At 37.3% G+C, this 24,682-nt stretch overlaps 1 protein-coding gene and 1 long non-coding RNA gene across 3 annotated transcripts; one reads left to right on the top strand and one right to left on the bottom strand.

Annotated features, from left to right (window-relative positions):
- Positions 1-185: 185 nt before the first annotated feature.
- Positions 186-10,660, bottom strand: LOC116194633 (putative inactive cadmium/zinc-transporting ATPase HMA3). Of its 2 annotated transcripts, none has more exons than XM_031523484.1 (10): positions 10,517-10,660; positions 9,683-9,949; positions 6,894-7,151; positions 3,994-4,091; positions 3,334-3,589; positions 2,967-3,104; positions 2,461-2,788; positions 2,173-2,375; positions 1,792-1,997; positions 186-1,706 (listed from the first exon to the last, which is right to left on the bottom strand). In XM_031523484.1, the coding sequence occupies exons 2-10, from the start codon at positions 9,909-9,911 to the stop codon at positions 336-338; spliced, it is 3,087 nt and encodes a 1,028-aa protein (XP_031379344.1). In that variant the 5' UTR covers positions 9,912-9,949; positions 10,517-10,660; the 3' UTR covers positions 186-335. The 2 variants fall into 2 exon arrangements, with proteins under 2 accessions (XP_031379344.1, XP_031379345.1); XM_031523485.1 differs by having other exon boundaries at positions 10,062-10,641.
- Positions 10,661-14,549: 3,889 nt separating this feature from the next.
- On the top strand, positions 14,550-17,528 carry LOC116194634. The gene is made up of 2 exons (XR_004154471.1): positions 14,550-15,262; positions 15,370-17,528. It is a non-coding gene; the product is annotated as an uncharacterized LOC116194634 (long non-coding RNA).
- Positions 17,529-24,682: the final 7,154 nt, after the last annotated feature.

Below are 24,682 nucleotides of genomic sequence, written 5' to 3'. Positions count from 1 at the left end.
ATTTCATTCAAACAATAGGATAACTTGGCGGGATGAAGTCGCTTTAAGTTATTCCCCTGGCACCAATCGGTTGATAGTCATATGATATATGTACGTCACTATTCTCCCAGACCATAAGTAATCTTCTTAGGTAAATTAATTAATTAGTACTTGAAATGTCTTTCCAAAACAAGAATTTACCAGAATTATGCGACATGAGAAGATCTTTTCCTTTCACTGATGATTTTGTTGCCACGATTCCATTTTCATATATCATCAAAATTCTTAATTGCTCAAAAAGAAAAGGGAAAAAAAAAGTAAATACTACTAATTATTTTGTTGTTGTCCCAATTTTCCTAGTCAATAATTATTTCAGTCAAGCATCCTCCGAATCCATGATGTCCCAAATGGCCATGATGGCTCTTGCAACATTCCTTCATGTAGCTCCTGCAACAACCGCCAATCTCTCTGTTCTCCAGACTGCAGCAAGCATGCAGAGCTGTCGCTATCTCGGTGTGATGGGGACCCAGTTCATTCGGTAAACTACAGTCCCTTTCACAGTGGGGTCCTGGACTAGCACAACCCTGCAACCCGCATGAAGTTCTCTGCTCGTCACTGTAATGGGTCTGATCACAGTGGCCCCCATGAATCGGCCTACATGTAGATGCAGGGGCGTGAAGGTTTTTCTCCAGATCATTGGTGGTACAGCATGTCATGGCTTTTCCCCTCACCGTGTCACAGTTTCTGGAACAGCAACGGTCTGCATCGCCTATGCCATCACTTACGGCGTGAACAACATTGGTCTTTGGGGTTGGGGACTTTGAGCATTTGTTCCCTGAGCAACAGCTCGGGGCACTCTCCGAGGAATGGTTAGCAGCGTTAATAGTCCCAGATTCAGACTGGGCCCGGTTAGGTGCGGTGCTATTGCCGGTGCAACACCCTTGCTTCCTACCAGAGCTTGGAATCTCGATAATCTCACCTTCACTTGTGGTGAACTGGCTCGGATGGCACTCTCTGGCACTTTTCTGGACAGAACTACAGCTTCTTGGCTCACAAGAAACTTTTTGTCCCGTACATCTTTGCTTGGAAGTACACTTTGTCGACTCACAGCAATTCTGTTGCACCTTGCCCTTTGACTCATGGGGGTGATGAGGGTGGACCGGAGGTAAAACTGAAGAAGTGCAGCTTTTCTCATTGCAGCATTGCTGATGATTCTGATCCGATGAGATGTCATCGCAAATGCATCTCTGCTCTTTTGGAGCCCCACATGACTGTCTGGAACACTTCTGCACATGCCTATGTTTGTGTTGCCCTCGCAACAAGAGCATGCTGTTCATTATCACGAGTAGGCACGTTCCTGTGTCAGCCAGAACCGCCGCCCAAACAAGTGGATGGCCGGCAAAAGCCAGTGCAAGGATGGCCACCCTCGTGAGGAAAGACAGGAAGACATTCTCAGTCACTTTCCTGTGGGCTCTCCTCGCAAGGTTTATGGCTTTTGGTATCTTCCTGATGTCATTTGACATTAAAATCACATGCCCGGTTTCAGTTGCAAGTGCAGAGCCTGATATACCCATTGAAATGCCGATGTCAGAAGTTGCCAATGCCGGCGCATCATTAATACCGTCTCCCACCATGGCGGTCCGTCCATTTGTTTGAAGTTGTTGGATGATTTTCGACTTGTCTTCAGGGAGAAGTTCAGCATAGACTTGGTCAAGGGCATTGCCTAGCTGCAAACATTATCACATAAAGTCTAAACTATTGCTGTTAAAATAAGTTCTTAAAAAAGATGATAAATAATCAAACAATATGCACCTGATTTTGTGCATTCATTGCTGCTGCTTGGCAATCTCCTGTTAGCATTACAGTTCGAATATTTCTCGACTTAAGCTCTCTAATTGCCTCAATAACCCCTGTTCGACACTCATCGGACAGACTGAACATGCCAACAAGGTCTGCTCCCAAGTATATATATCCTACTGTTTTCCCTCCCATTGCATTGTCTCCTCCTGAATTCGGAACTGCAGAAAGGTAAAATGTGCAGAGGGTGAGAAGACATTAACGAAATGCTTAAGAACACAATGGATGTTAAGCTATCGGACCATTCTGGTTGAACAAAATGGATCTGAGATTCACGTGCAACACGAGAATAAAGGGGGTTTCTGAAGGACGAAATTGACAAATATCAGTTGTTACCAATTTGAGAGCCAGCTTTGGTGGCTATCTTCTTGTTACCGATGAAGAAATCTCTTTCATCAATCCTTCCATAGATCCCTTCACCAGGAAAGTTTTGGAAGTCCTCAACGTCTTCTGGCTTTGGTACAATCCCAGAGGACCTGCCATATTGCACAACTGAAGCTGCCAATGGATGACTAGACTTGCTCTCGATGCTCGAAACCCTGCAAGTATCCCTCTCATGAGTTACTTTTTATGTATAGTGCCATCTTCTTTCTCAAATGAAAGAAATGGTCTCGTTGATCTTACCAGTAGAGAAGTGTGTCGCGGCTTATTTCTGTGCAGAGTACCTTAAATTCTGTCACCAAAAACTCGCCTTTTGTAATAGTACCAGTCTTGTCGAACGCCACGGTTTTGATCTTAGAAAGAGTTTCAAGATAATCTCCGCCTTTAATCAGAAGGCCAGATCTCGCTGCTCTTGTCAGGGCACAGAAAGTGGCCACTGGGGTGGACAAAACCAGTGCACAGGGACATCCGCTTACTAAGACTACCAAAGCCAGTTCAACCCAGTAGTCTCGATTCCGAACACGTAAAGCAATGGGAATCACCATGACGCATAGAAATACGAACACGATGGCTGAAAATCAAGAAACATGACAAATTGACGATTTCGGTGTCTGGAAAGCTGCATATAAGTTGCTGACACAATTTTCTCAGATCAGGGAAGTCAGAGAACTGGAAATATTCTAAACTAACCAAGACTGTTACGTAGGAAACATAAGTTTCAACGAGACAAAGATGTCGGTTTGACTAACCAGGGGTGTAGTACTGTGCGAACCTGTCGATGAATCTCTGAATTCTCGATTTCTTGCTCTGGGCTTCCTCTACAAGTTTTGCCATTTTTGCCACCACACAGTCTTCGGCCAGGGCAGTGGTTCTTACACTAATGTATCCTGCAAAAGTTCAGGTCACAGCTATCTGAGTGCAGACACATACACCAAGAATTCCATGATCACCTATTATAATCGACTGATAAACTGTGTATATTTCTATATATCAATCATCAAGCTCAAAAAGTCGAGGTCGTCATCCAACATAAAACAGCAATGCCTTTGTTTAGATGCCAATATTTTCACGGAATTGTGAAAGATGTCTAGAGACGGACAAGACAAAGAGGAATACCATTGAGGTTCATGGTGCCTGCCCAAACAGAGAAGTCCCTTTCCTTGGAAACTGGGAAAGACTCTCCCGTCAAAGTTTTCTCATCAACTTCAGATTTTCCATCAACTACGATCCCGTCAATCGGAATCACTTCACCGGCCTTAACAGCTAAAATGGTGTTCAGTTTAACCTCATCGACATCTACTTCTTCTCCTGTCTCTGCAATTGTTGCCTTCTGTGGGGCTACGCTCATCAAAGACGACATTGCAGCTCTTGCCTGATTAAAACAACAGTAACTCGGATTTCTTGACGATGTTTTCCGGAATATAACACTGAACGATCTGTTCAGAATTGCATCAATACTAAAAGAACTCTTTTTTCTAATTGTTAAAATTAAATTTTAGAGTAGAAATTGTGAAAATATATGACATAGCGCACGGTATATAGATGTCATATAAAAACTAACTTCGGTATGTACAGTTGTACCTAGCACAAATGCATTAACATAATTATATTAAACTCGAGCAGAAACATGTTTCAAAAGAACTTCCAAAAAATATTTCCGAAGAGGCTGTATCTGAAATGCGTTACATGGTAGCTTTAGCATCAGTATGTTTAAAAACTGACCAAGACGCTCCCCCTAGGATCCCGGCAAAGCCGTATGCAGTAAAAGTTTGATACCTTGTGGCTGGCCATTGATTGGAGCCAATCAGCAATCGAAAACAGAAACACAATGGTTGCAGCTTCCAAATAATCATGCATTGCGATCGTCCCAGTCACTGTCACAAGTATGAAAAACATCTAAGACATTACCAATCAGATGAACATAAGGTACCAGAACCATGACCTCGACCTGCTAAACTCCTGTGCAAATTTTACACAAAGCGAGATTTTTCTAGCCTGTGGTTACAAAATCAATCCGACACCCAAAGATTTCCGATAAATTCGAGGAGCCATTTGTGCATCCTTATGGGACAAATACGAATTTTTAGTGATTATTCTCGGTAACTTTTGGATTAGGTAGTTCATAGTTGCACGAGTAAAAAGGAAAAGGGGACTACAGATAGATAACTATGGCTTCAATAATAATGATGAAGAGACTGTTATATTTCTCTATCACTTGCTGACCGAAGCAGTCCAGAGAATTGAGGTTGTGTCCGATACGTACATTAGTGTGCAAGGAGTAGATGGAATAAAAACTAATTAAATTATGTTACAATTAATTTTCCGACTTGCCATTCAAACCCACACGCTTTGATTGACGTTTCCTTTTGGTTTTCTGGTTATAAGGAAAGCTCAAAAGCTAAGGCATATGAGAGCATGGAGCTGGGAAACGGGGAGAGGCCTGAGAAACCCCAAAAACAAGAATCGAATTCAGAATTTCATAGAGACGGGATGAAGAATGACCACACGAATCTCCATTTTTCCACACACTTCGATTTGATTTCGAGTGTTTTATTATGCTTCAATAAGTTACTGGGCCCCAACCGATTAGAATCGCATCCAATGGCTGCTAGTTTCAAAAGGCAAGCACCGAAAGCTAGGAATTTTTTTTAAAAAGGTGGGTTTTTCTTTTTCCGTAGAAAAAAAGGTGATTTTTGTTGCAGTGATAAAGTATTTGACTCGGAATCAAGAGACTACAAAGTTGAACTTCTACACCTCTTATTTGGTCTAAAAGATTAACCTTATTAAATGAAGACGAGTCTCATACTTAACATCACAAATATGGAATTCTTGAGTTTCTAGACAGCATATGACATTTTTTAATAGAAGAAAAGATTTTTTTTTTTAAAAAAAAAAAGAAGAAGCAAGAAATTTGTGGTCCCCGCCAAAAAGAACGCCTAAAGAGTGTGTGGTTTCAATTGGCAGAGGAAAACGATCATGCAAGCATTCATGGTACAGAGAAGACAGAAAGGGCCCAATATACTTGCGGAAGCCGGGGACGTTTGGGGGGGAATTTTCAGTATTCTTCGCGTAGAAAATAAGGAATATATGTTAGTGATATAATAAATTGTTAGTAATAAAATATCACGTTGAATCTAACAAAATTAACCTTTTAGAATAAATCATTGTGAATCAAAAGATTGTGTATCGCAGCGACGCATACTCTCGTCTGATAACCAATAGATTTCAGCTTTGATACTTTTTGAGACTATCCGTGCCCCTTTATTAGTTATTAAATGGGTAATAGTGGGTTGTATGGTGTTGCTTTCGGATAACGAATGATTCAACAGAATTTTTTCATTATTATCATAATAACGTTTTGGGTAGAATGAATTTCTGAATGAATTGTTTTATGTTTGATCAATAATTAAAAAGAAGAAGTATGTGTGTTCGTAAATTCTTTCTGATAGTAACCATATGCCGGCTATATGTGCATGGGACGCCTTTTTATTGCTACAAACTACAGATACACATATGGAATAAAATATCATGAAATATGGTAGGGAACTTACAGTAGGAGTATTTATTTCTTGGAACATCTACCAAATATAATATAGATGCATTAAGTATTATGATGTACAGATTTCCTATTCATTAAACTTCCTTTTAATTTATACAAATTTCTAATTTTGCTCCCCATTATCTTATATCTTATACTATTATTTAAGAGAAATTTTCTTTTCACGACCGTCACCATTTTTCCTAAAATGAAACCTATTATTTCCATATAATATTAAAATCCTCAGATTCACAAAAAATATCTTTTCCATTATTTCCTCTGTTATCTATTTTCAAAAATCAACAAATTTTATAAGATTAAAAAATCGAGACAATTTTTTTTTAAATAAGGAATTATTGAAGTTTGCGAAAAAATGCAACATTGTGCATGCAGAAGGGCAAGTACAGATAACAGAAGCTAGTTTTCTTTATTGCTTCAAAATCTTTTTTCTTTGATCTTCACTTCTTTTTTTTTTTCACACAATATTTGATGAACATGGCATTCTTCTATCCTTGAATGATGAATGTCCAGAATCATGTCCACAATTATAGTAACTATCTCTATTGGAATATCAACTTTTACCTTTTTGGGGATAATAATGGAAAATCTACTTAATTAGAGGAATGATTTTTTTTTCATTTCCATCTCTATTTTTCCATTCCATTTCTTAGTTTATTTCTTCATAGAAAAGTAGAAAAGCATGTTTACTAATATTAAGTCAGAAAATTCTTTACTTTGAGACAATCATTGGTGAAAATTATGAATTTAATTTATAAATAGAAAAACAAATAAAAAAAGAAAGTCATATATTGGAAGACAGAAATGGAAACAATTATCTATTGAATACAGTTTGAGCCAGATCAGTGCACTAAGAAAATAAAACTTTTCCAATTAAGAATTTTCTTCATTCACAAGACCTTAAACTATCAAGTTAATTACTCAAACCATGCGGGTCCAACAAATCTGGTCCGTCCATAAAGTATTTGTAAGTTCTGGGATATTCGAGGAGTAAAGATAAGGTAAGGTAACAAAACTTTAGATATGGGACAATCGACCAAACATGAAACGAGCTGATTGATATAGCACAGGTGGGACGTGATAGCACGGTTTCTGAATATAGAAGTAATTTCCGAATTACCTGCAATGAGGGCGAGGACATTGATGTCTAGCCGGATATTCCGTATGGCCGCCATGGCTCTCAAACCAATAGGGATGATGCCAACAGCAACGGCTCCGAGGGCGAGCCACCCCAGCGGGCGATATACGTACTTCAGGAATGACAGTAAGAGCAATAGACCGGAAGCAATTGCGTAAGGGCTCGGCCACTTCTTCTTGTGGCTTCCATCGCCTTTCATCTTGATGTTCGCCTCTAGCCTAGATTGGTTCAGTGCGTTCACTGTCCATAGTGAAATAAATACGGTCACTCAATGCAATATGTTAGTAAGGGCTCGATTTTGATGTTTCGCTTGCCCAATATGTTAAGAATCAATACTAACTCAGAGAAATTCAAATGTCTACAATTAATTGTCATTCCCTCTCCATGGTTCCTTTTTTATGAACTTTTTTTTTCATATTTTCGCAAATTACTTTTTATATTTCAAAATTTTAAAAGTATTATGAAGGAAAACTTCAATTAAATTAACAAATAATCATAATTTAGCCTTCAGAAAAAAGAAATAGTCAATTCAAATTATTTTGAAAGTCATACAACTTTCATTTTTAGCTAACTTTAAGAAAGAGGTAAAATACTTGTTTTTTAATATAAAAAAATCTTAATCTTTAATGGAACATTTTTTTGATATATTATTTCTCTGGAATATATAATTAATATATATACTCTAAAATTTATCATTCTCGAAAGTCGAAATACTTCCGATACATATTCTTGAAATTCATTTTTGAAGTTATTCTTTTTGTCTTTCCCACTGCGATTCAGAAAACACAGAAAATTCGAGGGAAAGGGAAAAGAAAGGTGAAAAGAAGGAAAGGACAAAAAGATAAAAAGGAAAAGCGACCCACGGAATTAATCTTCTAATTAATTAAATCTTTATCAATCAATTATATACCCAGAGAAAAAGATATCGCCTAATCAAGATTACGTGAATAAATTTGATTTGCCGCAGACACATATCTATTGTGAATAGTTTAAGTTTACTTTTCGTCTTACATTATCAATCTTTATAATATAATATACATATTAATATTAATTATCGTCCATTATAATATATAAAATTATGATCATTTTTAATTATTATACTAAAAATAAAAAATTTAAAATTCTCAAATAAATATTAATTATTTAAAAAAAAAACTTGAATAATTAAACAATCTAAAAAAAGTCCTCCCGATGAATTACAATTTATAATGTAAGAAAATTAAATTTTGTTAATATTTTCGTGTACTCGCATAATGCGTCGGACTACTCATATTTATTAATAATTGTTGAAAAGTATTATCTGGTGCTGGATTTGTCCATTTACTCTTTCCAACCCAGCAATCGCAGATGGTGGGCATGTTTCCTCACATGAAAAATATGTATACGTATCATAAAAAACGTATCAATTAACTTTTCTCCACAGATTTTGCAAGAAAATGCCAGGAAAAGCGGCAAAAGCGGCAAAAGCAACTAATAATGCATGCTTATGTGCCCTTCAATTAAAAAATAGTGGGAAAAAAGAAAAGGAAAAGGAAAAGGAAAAGGAAAAAGAAAAAGTTATTTAGTAATAACAATAATAATATAATAATAACAATAATAGTATAATCATAACGACAATAATAAGTATAAGAAGGAGGATGCTGTTTATCGGAGCACGGTAGCAAAATGAACTTGCTTGATCCGCTACGTAGAGGATTATCGACCTGTTTCGTGTCCACCGACTTTAGTTTACTCTTTAATACTTTCGTAGCAAATTGAACAAAGTTGTGAAAGCGACAACCTCTCTCAATCATGAAAATGGGAACTTTAACAAACATCAATGAATCGTAATCGTCACATTTTACAGTGGCGATCACATTTTGGACCCGTATATATCATAAGTCAATATCAATTAGCCATAATAGGCCTACGACACATCGACTTTCCCAAAACCTTCGGTTTAAGGTTTGTTTCTTTGTCCAAAATGAACACATAGAAAGAAAGTTGATAAATTCTTATGGCCGAAAAAAAAAAACCAATAAAATTAACAATAGTTTTTTTTTTGGATGTATTTTTGAACTAACAAAGTGCAAAGGAAGAAAATACCAGCATGGGTTTGTTCGACCGTTTCGACGCTTATTTCGCTTAACCAAGGTCTCGAGTTCGAGTCCTTGTGAATGCAGAAAATTCACGCTGGGAGAGCTTTACCCCTTAGTGGGCCGACCCCGTCTCGACTGGATTAGTAGGGGTCCAATTGGATTTTCGAATACTAGAGTTCATACCGAAAAAAGTGCAAAATAAGAAAAAGAGTGTTCTACCACCTCCCTCATTTTCTCTCTAAGACATATACATATTGATGAAACCGGTCATCATTGCCGATCGAAATGCCCTGTGCATACAGGCGCGGTTGCCATGATCTACTTCGAGGGGTACGATTTTCCTTCCGGAAAATGAGAATCACTTTTTCATCTTTTCTACGTGACTTGGTCTCTGGGGAAGTTCTCATGTTGAGATATTATAACTATATTTATTACCTATCTAAAGAAAAAAAAGGAAAAACAAGAAAAAATTGTAGTTAAACCCTAGTGAAGTTAATAATTAGAGATTCCTTTGACCATGTAGGACCAAGGTAGAAACCAATGTGGATGCAATGGCTACTAGCTAAAAAACAGATAAGGAAAATAAACAAGAGAAAAAAATAAAACAAATGAAAAAAAAATGGTTGAACAACAAAACAACTGGGGTAAAAAAGATAGTAGAAGTAAGAGTTGAGTCATTTTCCAAATAGTTACCTATCTGGGTCTGTGAAACAAGGATACTGTCATGGACTACGATGACGGTCCGAGATGCGATGATGACGGACACATCCTTGACCCCATCGAGCTGTTTGAGAATGTTCTCTATCAGCGGAATCTCCGATGAGCAGCACAGTCCCAGCACGTCAAAGTAGCTCTTCTGCAGCTTCTTGGCAGCCGCGGCAGCAGATCCTTCTGATCTACTGGCCTTCTTCTGCTCATCCATTTTTGTTGTCCTCCTTGCTCTTGTTTGTCCTGCTGTACCTGATAGTGAAAAAATTACGTCTATTTAATGGAAGATGATAAGTATTTCCAGTCGGAGCAGAATCTACGAACTGAGAAAGAGTTTGAGGGAATTGAAGGGTTGATCTCGAACCGGGTATTGGACACGACTCTATTTAACTGGCCATGTCTTAGGTTTCGCGGATTGTTTCATCAAATTGTGCATGATCTTGAGAATGGGATTGCCGAAAGTGTTCGAAAGGAAATTTCGGTTTTTCTTCTTAACAGATTTTCTGGAAGGGAAACTGAAAATAAGCATGAATCATGTGAATGAAAGAGAAAAAGAGATGAGTACTTGAACACAGATGTTACACAACTCAAAATCTCAAGAACAATTCTGTCTTTCATCGGTTTGGTCCACTTTTAAGAAAAAATATAAAAATGTCCCCCTGAATGAGCAGATAGACACACATAGCTAATATGATGTTTCAGAATTAGTGAGAATGGAAGACTAAACGCGTAATGTTCGAATGCAAGCAAATCAAGAAACCCGAGACAAAAAAGGGGAAATCCATTTGGGTTCAATGAGGCCGAAGACGGAGGTTTCACCCTGTTACGAAGAGAAGCCCCTGGAGCTTCTCCTTCTTCCTTGTTCAGAGCAATGAAAACAGAGGAGAGACAGGGGAGCAAAACAGAGGACTGAGGTTGGGCTGTGATGTGGTGATTCAACAAATGGAAGATGCAGAGTCATATTTAAAGAGGGAGGGGAGAGAGAGGGGCAGTTGCAGTTCTCTTTTTCCCTCAATTTTTTTTTTAAAAAAGAAAAAGGAAAAATAAAGTCAGAAATTGTGGGAGAAGTGGAGGAAAATACCATTTTCTTGCTCAAAGAATGATAGGATAGGATACTGAATTGAATTAAATCAGATTAATTGGGATACTGGCGATGAGCTAAGAAAGAAAGGATAGTGGTGGAGAATCTTGAATCAGTTTTGAAAGGAGGAAGGAGGGAGGGATGGAGGACAATAAAGAATAATGGACTCCACATGCGAATCCATTCACTAGACATATATGCTTTTGTAATTTGTAGGCATTTGTGCTAACTTTTCTTAAATCTCATGAAAGGGTGGTCTCGTAAGAATGTGTGATGTAATTTGCACCCCTCCTCTCCTCCTCCTTGTTTAACTTTATGTCTGTCCTCTCTTTGTCATCCTCTTCCTCCGTCTCCTTATTCCGGCTCGAACCGTTATGAACAAGGTCCAGAACGTATCTCCAAACTTAAATTGTGTGTAGAATGATCGTCCCATTGGGAAGAGAATATACTATACATCGCTAGTAATGTATTGGACCAGTTAGGTGCTTTTGAGGAGCTCTGAAATCTATCTTGAGATTAAATTATCGTATAGTATGATGAAGAAAATCTCTGTCGGTCAACCCTCAATGTTGACCTAGTCTAAATTTCCCTAGCTCACTATTGTATCGTTCGATGCCAACATGATAGATCCTTCATGATTTAGTCTTGGAATTTGTAATTGGGCATATCTCTCATCTAATAGATTTATTTTAGCTAATGATGTAAAAGATGATTTCATCATTGTAATGTGATAAGTTCGTCAATATAAAAGATTATGTCCGATACCTCTATACGGGTTGAGAAAAATATTGCAGCATATGAGATGTAATGGGCTGAATTTGAGCCGGACGCAACATTCTTTGCGGCACACTCAAGTTAACCATCCAATTAGTTGTTGGTACAAGTACTTTTCATTAGCTTTTTCTGAACACTATGCTGGCTTGTTGTCCTTGCAATGGAACTGCTAACATTTGTGCACGGTGCTTGATGCAGAATAGAATTATATTCAATTACTTTTGTAGATGTGCACCGCCACCTGGCATCGGGAAGCTCAATAACCTCAGTTGATCCTGATTCGAGTCGGGACGCCCCACTAAGGAGTAAAACCCTCTCAATCGTGATTTGTTTTCCATTTATAAGACTCGTAATTAACCAAAACCTTATAAAATGAAAGATGCTGAAAAAATTTAATTTAATGTTATTCTACCAAAAACATACTATAAAAGGGTATTAACCAAAAGCATACTGTAAAAGGTTATTAATCCTTTAATATATAGTGTTTCAATACATGCACTAAAAAACAACCTATAAAATTCAACCATTTTTTTCATTTATTGTATCTTCATAGATTTCCATTAGCAAAACCAATCAAATACCAGTTCAGCCCAAGTCAGTCAATCTTTTAAGATGCAGCTCCTTCTATTCAGTTACTGCAGTTAAAGTATTCAGTTATTCCAATATGGTAAATCATAAATGAAAACTTGATATACTTCACGTTTTAAACTCTCAATCAAACAACATATAAACAAGGTCTCGAATTTAAGTATTGTAAATGAAGAAATTTCATGATTAGATAGCTCGAATCTAAACTAGTTGAGACCCATTAAATTTCTGGATATTAGGTGATGCACATTGAAAAGTATTTTCACATTTTTAAAGCTTGACTAAGAACTACTTCTGTAGCATGCATCCCTATGTGCGGGATTAATTCACAAACCAATATGGATTGGTTCAAATGTTTCAGCGTTTATCCTTTAGTGAGCCGATCATATTCAAACTGGATTAGTTGGGACCCACTGAACTTCTGTATACTAACAGCACAAAAAAAAAATTCACAAGCACCTCACGTGACGTTTCAAATCGCATGTCAATCTCTAGATATCTTTTCAGAAATGGCCCTTTCACTTTCACAGTAAGATACTAGCATTCATGGCGGTAGATTTCGAGCCTCGACAGCAAACTAGATTTAATTTCCTTAAAATTGAATTCCCAAAGCCTGAACTCGAGCCTCCATTTGTTGCTGGGCCCTATTTAAAGGGTCCATTTGCCTAGAACAAATTAAAAAAAATGTCTTTATATTTATGTGTGTATATATATATATATATATTGCATGTGCTAGTTCTGTTTCACATAATGCTCAAAAGTATGTCATATGCCTGTAATCGTCATTTCTTGTTTCAGTGGCATAATAATGCAACTGCTATTCCACTCGATAATCAGGGCAGGTGCATCCTGAATACGAGGCTAGCTAGTGTGAAATGCCATTGGCTGTGGCATCACTAAATATCCGGAATTTTAAGAGGCCCCAATTAGCCTCGTCCCCTTGATTCAGTTAATGCCATTTTTTGGGTGAAATCCGTTAGTGCTATTTGGCTTGTAACTGCTATTTGGCTTGAACCAAAGTTCACAAAGAAGAAAAAAAGAAAAAGAAAAAGAAAAGAAAGATCAAACTGGGTTGATTCAAATCATTCAGCACTTGTTCCGTTTAAGTAAGATCTTGAGCTCGAGTCATTGTAAATGCAGAACATTCACACTATGAGAGCTTTTAGGGGGGGTGTGGTCGAATCTCTTTCAGACATCAATCTTGAATCCTGAAATGTAACATTAGCTCCTTAATCAGTTATTAGTAGCCAGTAAGATATGTTTTTGGCCAGAGTGGTCAGCAATTTTTATCTTCATCACTTTCAAATTCATGATATCGGAAAAAAGAAAAGAAAATGAAAAAGGAAAAAGGAAAAACTTTGGCAGAAAAAAACTTATTCTTGAAATGATACTTCCCGGGAAAAAAGAAAAAAAAAAGAAAAAAAAGCTACGATACCTCTTGATAGCGTCCAGGTCGACCTGGGTTTTGTTCAATTATGCATCGTTAAAATTTTAAACGGTTAAGATGACTTCGGGGGAACAGATCAGGATCCTCTTTTCTGTTTTGTTTTTTGTTTTTTTTTTGTTTTTTATCCCTTTTAGTTCATAGTGAAGATACGTATCACATTATTATATAAATATTTGGACGCATGAATTATTCATGGGATCAGCAAAAGTAAATTTAAAACAAATATATAAAACAGTTAGTGCTACGTCTGATACAGGAACTGACTCAGGATTTTGGTCGAGGGGACAAACATAAATAATTTCATTAAAAATGATAGAATAATTTATAATTTTTGATATAATGTTAAAATTTTAGAAGGGGGCGACTGCCAACCCCAGCCTCTTCGATCCATCCCTAGTCTGATGTTACAGCTTGGGAAGAACATGAGAGAGTCTCGTAGTATCATTTGACAAGACAATAATGGGGGTTGAGGAATAATCAATCTCTTCCAATTGTTTTCATCTGTCCATTTGCGAAATTCCTATTTTTTTTTTCTTTTTCATGACATCAAGAGATTTGGAGAATATAATGTTAACGTGAGAGGATAAGATACGAGCAAATATAAACAAACCATATGAATTGCCATGGGGAATGGGTTCCATATATAGTAATGTATGTCTAAGAGTGCACTGGCACAGTGAAATCACTATGAGTACATACACAACTCAAAAGGATGCCTGGAATTATTCTCTAAGAGGAACAAATGGTGTTAGTCTCTAGCATGTACCGATTCCAATACATTATGCGATGCTGATCAATATTTTTTTTAGTAATATTCGATGTGCTAAAAAAATTCATATAAGTATATATATTCACTAATACTTATATTTTAGACGTTAGAATTGACGTTAGTCTCAAATATACCACATTCTTTGAAAACTATCTAAGAATACTTAACAATACTATTTCTTTCAATTTTAGACCATCATCAATTTTTTTGTACAAAATTAAAGAAAAATTTAGTATGGCATGTTGGTGGGGCCAAATTCAACTATTATATATATTTTAAGTCAAAACTCTCTCTCTTTCTCTCCAGCTCCCCCAGTTCAGCTCTCAGCTGGTCCCGGACAGTCCCCGACTTCCCCTCGACTAAAAAAAAATCCTAGCACGCCTCTCCAACCAAGGATAAAAAGAAAAAAACCCTAGCTCCTAGCTACACACACACACCCGCAGCTCTCTTTCTTTCCTCTCAGCCGCAACTCTCCCTACCTTCCTCTCAGCTGGCCCCAAGTCCCTCAGCTCCTTCGGATTGCTCCCTGCTCAGGGACACACTTAGGAACCCTCACCTGGGACCAAGAAAAAAACCACCAGTTCGATTCCTCTCGGCCTGCTCACTCCCACAGCACAGGTACGGGACCATTAAAACTCCTCCCAAGCTCCCACTGGTCCGAAGGCCCTCAGTCACCCTCACCTCAGCTCCTCTCGAGGACCCCGCGGACACTCCAGCTTCCAGACACCTTCAACTCACGGGCTTCACCTCAGCTTGCCTTCCTTAGCTCGAGCGAAACTCATCTCCTCTACTCCCTCAGCTCACAACCACCCGAGGGAGAAGTCCATTGACCGCCTCCAACACTCCTTAAGCTTGGCAACCCGTGACCCCATCTCTGCTTCCGTTTGGTCCAGCAACCTCTCAAGGGTCGCCACTCCCCGCGCTAGTCATCTAAGCAACTCGGCTTCCCTCCTTTCCATTCTCGGTTACCTTGTGGCTCTCACGGTTTTCCTCGTGCTTCTTGGTTGCCTCAGGTTTTGGCCATTGCAACTCTGTTTCAAGCCTTGCGCAGGGGCCTTCGGTGCTCGAAACTCTCGGGCGTGCCTCCCCCGTCCACTCGAGCCACCTGAGTCGGTCAACTCTCTTCTTGGGCGTTCTTCCCTCAAGTCGGGTCTGCCAAACCGAACTGGGTACCCGACCCTCTACCATCCGACCCGACCTCCAAATTTTCATTTCCCTGAGGCTAGGTATGATACTTGACCTTAGTATCATGATTAGGGCCTCATTTCCCTATTAAGTTTTATTTAAATGATGTAATGTGAAGTAAACGTTCGTGAGTTAAACCAAAAACCCGGTTTTATGAACTTTTCAAGTTGTTTCAATTCAGTCCTTACGGCTATTTTCAATTTTTCGGTCAGCCCTAAATTTTCGAATTTGTTTCAATCAAGTCCTGGGCCACTTTTAACACTTTTCAGTTCAACCACAGAATTTTCAGACGATTTAAACCAGACGGAAATATTTTAAATTTGTTTCAGTTCAGTCCCTGTGACATTTTTCACTTTTTCAGATCAGTCGCGAACTTTAATATTTGTTTCAATCAAGCCCCGGGCCATTTTCAACATTTTCAGTTCAGCCATAGAAATTTCTGATGATTTTAACCGGTCCAGAAAACTTTTAAATTTATTTCAGTTCAGTCCCTGTGACATTTTTTCGCTTTTTTTAGATCAGCCCCAAACTTTCAAATCTGTTTCAATCAGGTCCCATGCCATTTTTAATTCCCAGTCAGCCACAGAACTTTTCAAACGTTCCAGAGTAGTCCCGGGAACTTTTCAAGTTGTCTCAAATCAATCCCCGGAATTTTTAGCCGAATTTCCAAATTAGTCTCTGTTCTTTCAAAATTATTTTAATTTGATTCTTGAGCAATTTATGAGATGTGTGTTATGATCATGAGTGATATATGATCATATGCGACCGTATTTCATGTTTGGTTTTGATTGGATGATAAATTATAAGTTAAATGCGTTAGATTTAAATAAATCGCTTCATAGACCCATAGTTTCTAAGGCAAAGAATATATCAAAACGGTTTAATTAATCACTTGGAATTAAAACCGACGAATTAATTTTATTGTGATCATTTTGCCAATATTTGTGTGCTTGGAATGTTTGAATGTGTCTTTGATTAAAATTTTACATGAATCGGTTTAATCATGTAAAGTTGATTAAAAAGTGGATTTAACCCCAAGACGTTCAGGAATTAGAGTTTTCTAGGGGCGGTCCACCAATGACCGTCCCGGCAACTCGAAACCCAGAAACTAAAGCGTTTGGAAAATTTTTAATTAACTTAAAATTTCACATACGGGGCAATCATGACGTTAAACTTGGCTAAAACGAATCACTCGATTCTTTAAAATGAATTGCACGAACCGGTCAATAATCTGTAATCGCGTCGATAGTTCAAAAACTGTTGGCCATGCCCCTTTTTAAAATCCACAATTTCAAAAATACCGAGATACGTGTCACGCGTAGCATGGATATCCAGGGAGTACTCGTATATCTTGACTTAAGTCTAAGCCTAATTTGAGGCGGCTCAAATCAAGGTACACAAGTCCTTTTTGGACCACTTCCGGGCGGAGAGACCGGTCTCTCGGCTCTTTCGGGGTCTTCACAACCCCGATGGATCCAAGGGATTGGTCTACACCGGCTATTGACTTTCGATAGTCCGTGTCACGTAATCTTGATTTTTCATACACACACATATTTTTCAGTTCAAGGGCATGACTACCGGTTCTTGACCCGCCAACACCCTAGCGGTGTTTCGTGCTTCCATTTCCCTAAGTTTGTGTTTAGAACGGGTTAAAATACGAAAAATAGATTAATCTCAAACTCGGTTTAACCAAACATGGACAAATAGTCAAGCAAAGGGCTAGGTTTCGGATTTTAGGTGAAAACACTCTTAATCTATAAAAGCCACATTGTCACGATATAGAATAATTTAAAAACAACCCACACATTTGAGACTTGATTACAGACATCGTGCTTGTCGGGTCTACTAAAATAACGCCGAATGCTATATGCCCTCTCCATCACCGCTTTTGTCTGTTTTAAGGTAGGATTTACATGTTAAGATATCCCGGTTAATAATCGGTTAACTTACGTAAATTCGGTAATAACAAAACCCAATTGTTTGTTTATTTATGGGTATTTGTTATATTTTTGCACTTGTTTGTTATACGGGTCGAGCTCGATCCTTTAGGACACGATTCACACGGGGTCCAACGCCCCTAACCGTCAATCACGGGGTCCAATGCCCCCATACACCGAGTGTGCATTTTAATTTAATTTTCAGTCTTTTCCAAAACCACACAGTGAGCATGAGTGGAATAATGACAAAACACGAACCGATCGGGATTCAGTCGTTGTAATTTGTATTTTTATTTGAGAGAACAATGTAAGGATTTATTATATACATTTATTCATGTAAGAATCTCAGTCGGATAGTGAATGGTCGGAGTGTTTCTTCAAATTTACAGTGTCAAAACGGACGTGTATCATGCGGTAAATAAATAAAATGGCAAGCCTAGCAAGCTAGAGTACCGAAAGGGCGTGTGGGATATAGGCCACACGTAATAGAACCCCCGAATTCGGAATTTCCGGTTCCGTACAAACCATTGCCTTAGCATACTAGGTGTATCTCATACCCCTAGACCCGGGCAACACACCGGCCCTCGACCTTTGGGTTGTAAATAGGTAGTGGCGACTCCTTCTTACGCGCGTCCGTTGCACGTCCTTGGGAAGGTGAACACTCCCAAGCCACGTTGCATAAGCGCGTGCATGCGTGCCCCGACGAGACGAAATTCGGGTGCACACACCCGAAGTCAAATCCAACATATATGTGGACTTATTTAAGGAATAGTTATATTAGATATAATAGTTTCATTAAATAGAAAGTTATTATATATAGAAAATCTATATATGAGGAAACTTCGGTTAAGAGCATTGTGGTCTTTCTCTTTTGGGAAATAGAGAGAGAGAGTGTGTGAGTTTCTGTCATTGCTAGTCCGAAACTCTTCAACTTCGTTGTATCCCGAGAGAATCCCATCACAACCCTTTAGCAACTACATGAGGGGCGGATAATTCTCTTCGGAAAGCGTTAACCTGTGCCTCAAAGCCTTTTCCCCTTTCTCTTCGTGTTCGAGTTGCCAAGTGATCAAGAGTTTGTGAGTTTTTACGTTGGTGCTGTCTTTAGCAAATCCGTGCATCTCGAAGACCTTCATCCCCAACAATCAAAGAGAATTATCCCATTTGAGATGGTTTTGGAGGAGACAACCGCACCCAAGTTGATGAACTTAGAGTTTGTGAAACTCGACCAGTTTGGTGGCACCAAAATCTTCGATGGAGATGTGAAAAACAAGTACACCACCGAAGGACAAGGTAAGCACGAGTTTTTATATTTAAAATATTTGGAATATGAGATTAGTAGATTGTAAATTTTATTTGGGCTATTTGGTGGTTATTTTTTATTACAAAGGAGCCCTAAGATCTAATAGAGCGACAAGGAAATTCTAAATAACTAATAAAGGAGGCACGAATAATCTCACTAGGTATTAAACATGCGACCTTTAGAACAACTGACGAGAACTTACACTACTGCGCTGCACTCTCTTTTCATTGCTATTTGGTCGTTTACCCGGTGAAATTCGCATGCTTGTTTGAGTGGCAACGATATTTTAAAGGGATAAAATAGAGGTTTGTTATCTGTGGGGGTCACAATGGCCACGAGGACCTGGACAATGGATGCCAAACAGTGGTTATTTTTTTCGGTGGAATTTTTTTTTTCGCGTGAAATTTACAGAAGTCTTAATATCAAGGAAATGCTAAAGAGATCTCTTGTGAGATAAAGCGTGGCCACAACATAAGTTGCTATTTCCGTGTATTTTGACAAGGGTGTTGACCATGTCCCAAATATAATTATTATGTGTACATTTAGGGTCTAGATATATTAATTTGAGACGTGAGTTTGAAATGATAAGACCTGTGAGAATTTAGTGATCTCATCGATGACGGGTTAGTCGAAAGATTTGGTATAGGTGCTGTTGCTAAAATTGAACAAAACTATTAATCGCGTTATTAATAATGAGATCCTACTTCATACTAGCTAAAAGTTAGTTTCGAGATTTAAGGGGTGATAACAAGTTATCTAATGGCAAATGTGCACTAAGAATGAGGATTTAATGCTCAATTTTAGAGGATGAGTTCTAACTCTTAATGGATTGGTATACGGTATAAGTTATTGAGTAGTGCACTTACATGGACAACAAGTGATGCTGCTTCATCAAGGAGTTTTCTCAAAGGTTTTTATCTCTCGTACATGTTCATGAAAATGGGATGAGCTCATGACCAAAACGGTGCTAAAAAAACAAAGCTCTTGCTTGAGTCTTACGGTCTAGTGGGTGACTTTTCCGCCATTGACTTTAGTGTGATGGTTTAAGCGACTAACTACCGTTCAGTTTGTCTTTGCTTTGAGAATTTACACTAAAGGAGGGTTTAATCTAATGATACCACTCCTCTATGCTTGACCGTTGTGTTGAAATTTCCGGAATTGACGATCTAGTGGGGGAATGTTGAAAATTAGATTGCAAATCCGTGTGGATTGTATTTCGATGATTTACTTGATGTAATTCGTGACCGTAATATCTTGCATATGGTATGTTATTTCCATACCGAGGTCAAATGGCTTTAACAGACACCATTTATCAAGTGGTGCTTATAATGCAAGCACTTGACCGTTAGTACGATATAAGTGGCGGTCAACAGTGCTGACCGTTCCAATGAAGGGAGGTTATTTGGCAACGGATTGACCTCCCTGTGCATGCAAGTGACATGTTGTTCAAAGTGTACATGAATACATATATGTATATATCAAAAGGTTCCTTGTGGACATATCCCAAATGATAAAGCCACGTCTTTTCGATTTGTATCCATTGAGTTTCTATATATATAAGGCTTTTATGCCAAAAGTAACAATCGAAATTAATTAATCTCTTTCGGAAATAGAGTGAGATGCGTGAGTTTCTGTTATTGCTAGTCCGAACCTCTTAAGCTTCGTTGTATCCTTAGAGGATCCTGTTACAGCCCTTTAGCAGCTATATGAGGGAGTGGATAATTCTCTTCGGAAAGTGTTAATCCATGACTCGAAGTCTTTCTCCCTTTCTCTTTGTGTTCTTGTTCGAGTTTCCAATGATCAAGAGTTCTGAGTTTTTACGTTGGTGCCGTTTTCACCAAATCCGTGCTTTTCGAAGGCCTTCATCGTCCCCAACAACTTATTCATGACCTTAAAAACTGAAAATGCCTAGCTGACAATAGTAGGGATATATATACACCTAGCTTTTCCTCACGTGGGGTTGACCATACAAATGTATATTCGTAGAACTAAAATGGGATGATTTACCAATCATCGCCTATTGGCAGCCCCGACCCCTCCTCCCCTTTCGATTTTCTTTTAGGACTAAAATGAAACAAAATAGAAAGTTGAGGATAAAAATGATAAAAGAAAAGGATTTAGAACCAAAATGATTAAAAGGCTAAAGAATGTGGACTGAAAATGAAAAATAATTTGACGCCGTAACTCCCTATGTCTGACGTAGCAAAGAACAGGGTGCGATTTGTCCCAAACGAAAGAATAAGGTGCGATTTGTCCTAACCCCAAAGTACAAGGGGGTTTTTGTCTTTTTTCCCAAAACTTAATCCCGCAAAAGTAAGCCAAGAGCAGTATTTTTTTCTTTTTTTTTTTAAGATTGAAAGTGAAATGTCATTAATACATGGAATAAATATCGTCTATATAATTTGGATGCACAATTAGTCGATGTCAACAAGAGTGGACTTTGATTATTCATTGTTATCTTACAAGCATGGATTAACAGAAATATTAGAAATAAATTGACTTACATAAAGATATATATAAGAAATTGTTATAATAATAACATGTGAGATTACACAAGACACATATAATATAGTAAATTAGAAATACGATCAATTACGTGCAAGTGATATGGATATTTTCTGCCATCAGCCGATATTTTCATAATCTTCTGTACTTTTTCTTTGGGTCAATGCTGGACGACATTTTCTGTTTTATATGAATTAATGCAGAATGATGACACATTAAGTTTACATATATAGATATACAAATTTCGATATTTTTTTGTTTTGAGATGAAAAGCTATGCCGGCGCCAGCTCAGTGATTGCTATCTCCTGGGAAAATTGCAAAGGAACCCCTGATTTTCGGGTAGCGTGCAATTTCCCCATTTCATTTAGGCAATTTACCTTATAAACCTAAAGTTATACTGGGTTGCCATTTGTCCCTTAAACTTTGCAATTTCTAATTGGCCATCTACTCTTTCTGATCAGCCAATTCACATTCTCGCCTTGACTTCATATATTTTTTATTAGAAATATAGCTATTATTTGTAGTCATTTCGTGCCTATACTCTTATGTAAATTTTATGCGACTTATTTTTTTTTGAAAAAAAGAATCTTAAACAATTTTGATACTATTTCTAAGAAACTTGATCATATTTTAATCCTTATGGATAAACTATAATCTTCTTATATTATCTCTTGCATAGACTCGTCAGACGACTTTCGTACATTAAACAAGGTCCAAGATACAATAAAGCTAGAAAAGAAACACTGCAACAAATAGTTTCTTCCTTCTAAAGGGACTTACACGTGCAAGATACAATTGTAAATTGATTATTAGAAAAATATTTTTTTCTCTGTTACTAAAAAAAAAATGAATTTAGGGTGATACGTAGTTTCGGAAAATGCATAATTTAAGGGCTTGATTATGAAATTAAAACTTCAGGTAGACAAATTACGATCGACTTCACTGAATTTTATTGGTTATATTATTCCCAAAACTGATTTTTGGGGAGCATGTTGCATTGTGATCCGAAATTCAAGGGCAATTTCATAATCAACCAAAATCTCGGGAAATTCTAGGGCGACAATCTGTCGACGTGTCAAAGTTGGGCATCGTTTTTTAATGCAAGTATTGTCCATTACATGTCAAGGTACTGCCTAGATTTAATTACGGCATCTTGTTAATAGCGCATTCCGTTCTGTTAAAAAAAATTACATGTTGTACGAAAATTAGCTTGAATGAGTATGGGAGTACAGTAGGATGTCGTACTTTGTATAATGAGTTTGAGTACATTTGCTTGAGAATGCAAGTATAATTTGTCACATATCATATTACTAATAAAGATTAATTATAGTACTTTGCTAGTAGAGCATTCAGCACGGCAATAAAATACATGTAGTATCAAATTTAGCATATAAGAGTGCCAAGTTGTGATTGGATCATGTCGTTCTTTCTTTCATGAGTTAGAATTATTTTGCTTAAAGGTCAAGTACAATCCGTCACATGTTAACGTACTAACTGTGGGTTAATGGCAGTTATTTGTTAGTGAGTACCATAGTAAAATACATTTAGCACTGGAGACCCTTTTAAATGCTTTTTTTCCGGTTACAAGCTATGAGCCTAATAAGAGAAATAAAAAGTTCAATTAAAGGGTACAATGAATCTCATTGACAAAAATCAAACATGAATCCTCTTTTTTCATAGGTGAGGGTATGTATGCTATTGCATCACATTATCGAAATTTAGCATGTATGAGTACAAGAGTATGTTAGGTTCAATAAACGGAGTATAATTCGTCACATTTTAAAGTAGTAGACAGGGTTAATTACATTACATTATTAGTGAAGTATTCACTACTATGATAAAATACATGTAGTATGAAAATTTTAGTTGAATGAGTACGAGAATATGGCCGAAGTAACGTGCCTTCCTTCACGAATTTGAGTAATTTTGTCAAATAATGCAAGTACATGACCAGTCAAAGTACTACAGATAGTGATGTTTCTAGGACTTGAAGTTAATGAGTACAAATTATGAAACATTTTATCTTATAAAATATTATCTAGATAATTTAATTTCATATAGATATACTAATTACAGCAAATAAATAGGTAAAAGAATACAATCACAAAGAAGTAAATATATTAAAATATCTTACGATTGTCAAATTAGAGATAGAGATTTGTGGGATTTATTTCTATTTTGGCAATGACCGCAGTCTTTCACTTCTTGCCATGTATGAGAGAGGGGAAAAAGAAAGTGGATTTAATTTATATCTTACACCACAATTGTTTAAAAATTTTTAAACGCCAATGGTCTGAAGTGAAATTAAAATATGGGTACTTTAATGAAATCTTTCAAAATTGAGTGGGGTCACTTGACTCCACTAGTTATATTGTAGATCCACTCCTTACTATAGAGGATCAATTATAGTATTTTGTCAGTAGAGCATCGTAATAAACTACATGAAGTATGAAATATAATTCGTATTAGTATGAGAGAATCGTCTTTTCTTTGAGAAATACTGTGTTTCTGCAAAATAATGAAAGTAAAAAAGAAATTACATGTTGTACGATACTTCCCACGCATGAGTATGAGAATATGGCAGGAGATTGTACTCTCTTTTTGGAGTTGGAGACATTTACTTAATAACGCATACAAAAGGGGTGTGATTTTCCGATTCGTCTTGTTATCAAATAGTCTATTAGAAGGCAAGGGAATTAAAGAGGGTGTAATACAGTGATATATGTCTTTGTTGGGTAATCAAGAAGTTTCAATTTCGATATTTGTTGTGAGGTTACTCGTGCCCTTTTAGTGATTATAATGAGGGGAGAATATGAATGAAGGGAGAATGTAATTTTTATTGTACTAAACTTATGAACCTCTTTGTAACCGAAAATATAGATAAGGGGAGAATATTCCTTCTGCCTAAAAACATATAATAAGAGGAGATTATGCTTCTATTCCTTTATTCATTAAATTTGTCCAATGTACAGTAGCCTATAGCACTATAGGATTCTAAAATTCGAATTCTATCCACGGGACTTTCTATGCCTCTTTTCCCTCTCTTATCTCCTCCTAAAGATAGCCTGTATAATAACTATATATATTATCAGAAAATTATATATCGATCGATAATATTTATATTACTGAAAAATTATTCAATCAATCAAAATGAGTTAGTTCAAGCGGTTCGGCGCTTACTCTTCTTAAGTAAGATCTTCGGTTGAGTCTTGTGAATAAAAAAAATCCATGTTAAAAGAGCTTTACCTCCTTAGTGGGTGACCCGGCCCAAACTAGATTAGTCAGGGCCCGATGGGTTTCTGGATACTAGAATGCACACTGAAAAAAATATTATTCATTCAATTTAAAAATTTTAAAATTCATGATCTATCTATACTAATATATGGTAGAAGGATTTA

Source organism: Punica granatum, chromosome 2, assembly GCF_007655135.1.
Source record: "Punica granatum isolate Tunisia-2019 chromosome 2, ASM765513v2, whole genome shotgun sequence".
In the NCBI taxonomy this organism is placed as follows: domain Eukaryota; kingdom Viridiplantae; phylum Streptophyta; class Magnoliopsida; order Myrtales; family Lythraceae; genus Punica; species Punica granatum.
The sequence above is the reverse complement of the archived record's forward strand: the minus strand, read 5'-3'. Positions and strand labels throughout refer to the sequence as shown.

Excerpts from the sequence above, each read along its gene's own strand:
- LOC116194633 (XM_031523484.1), bottom strand. The coding sequence starts at position 9,911 with ATGGATGAGCAGAAGAAGGCCAGTAGATCAGAAGGATCTGCTGCCGCG. Across the intron at positions 3,105-3,333 it reads AGGCACCATGAACCTCAATG|GATACATTAGTGTAAGAACC; the intron begins GTATTCCTCTTT and ends GAACTTTTGCAG. Across the intron at positions 2,789-2,966 it reads CGCACAGTACTACACCCCTG|CCATCGTGTTCGTATTTCTA; the intron begins GTTAGTCAAACC and ends CTTGATTTTCAG.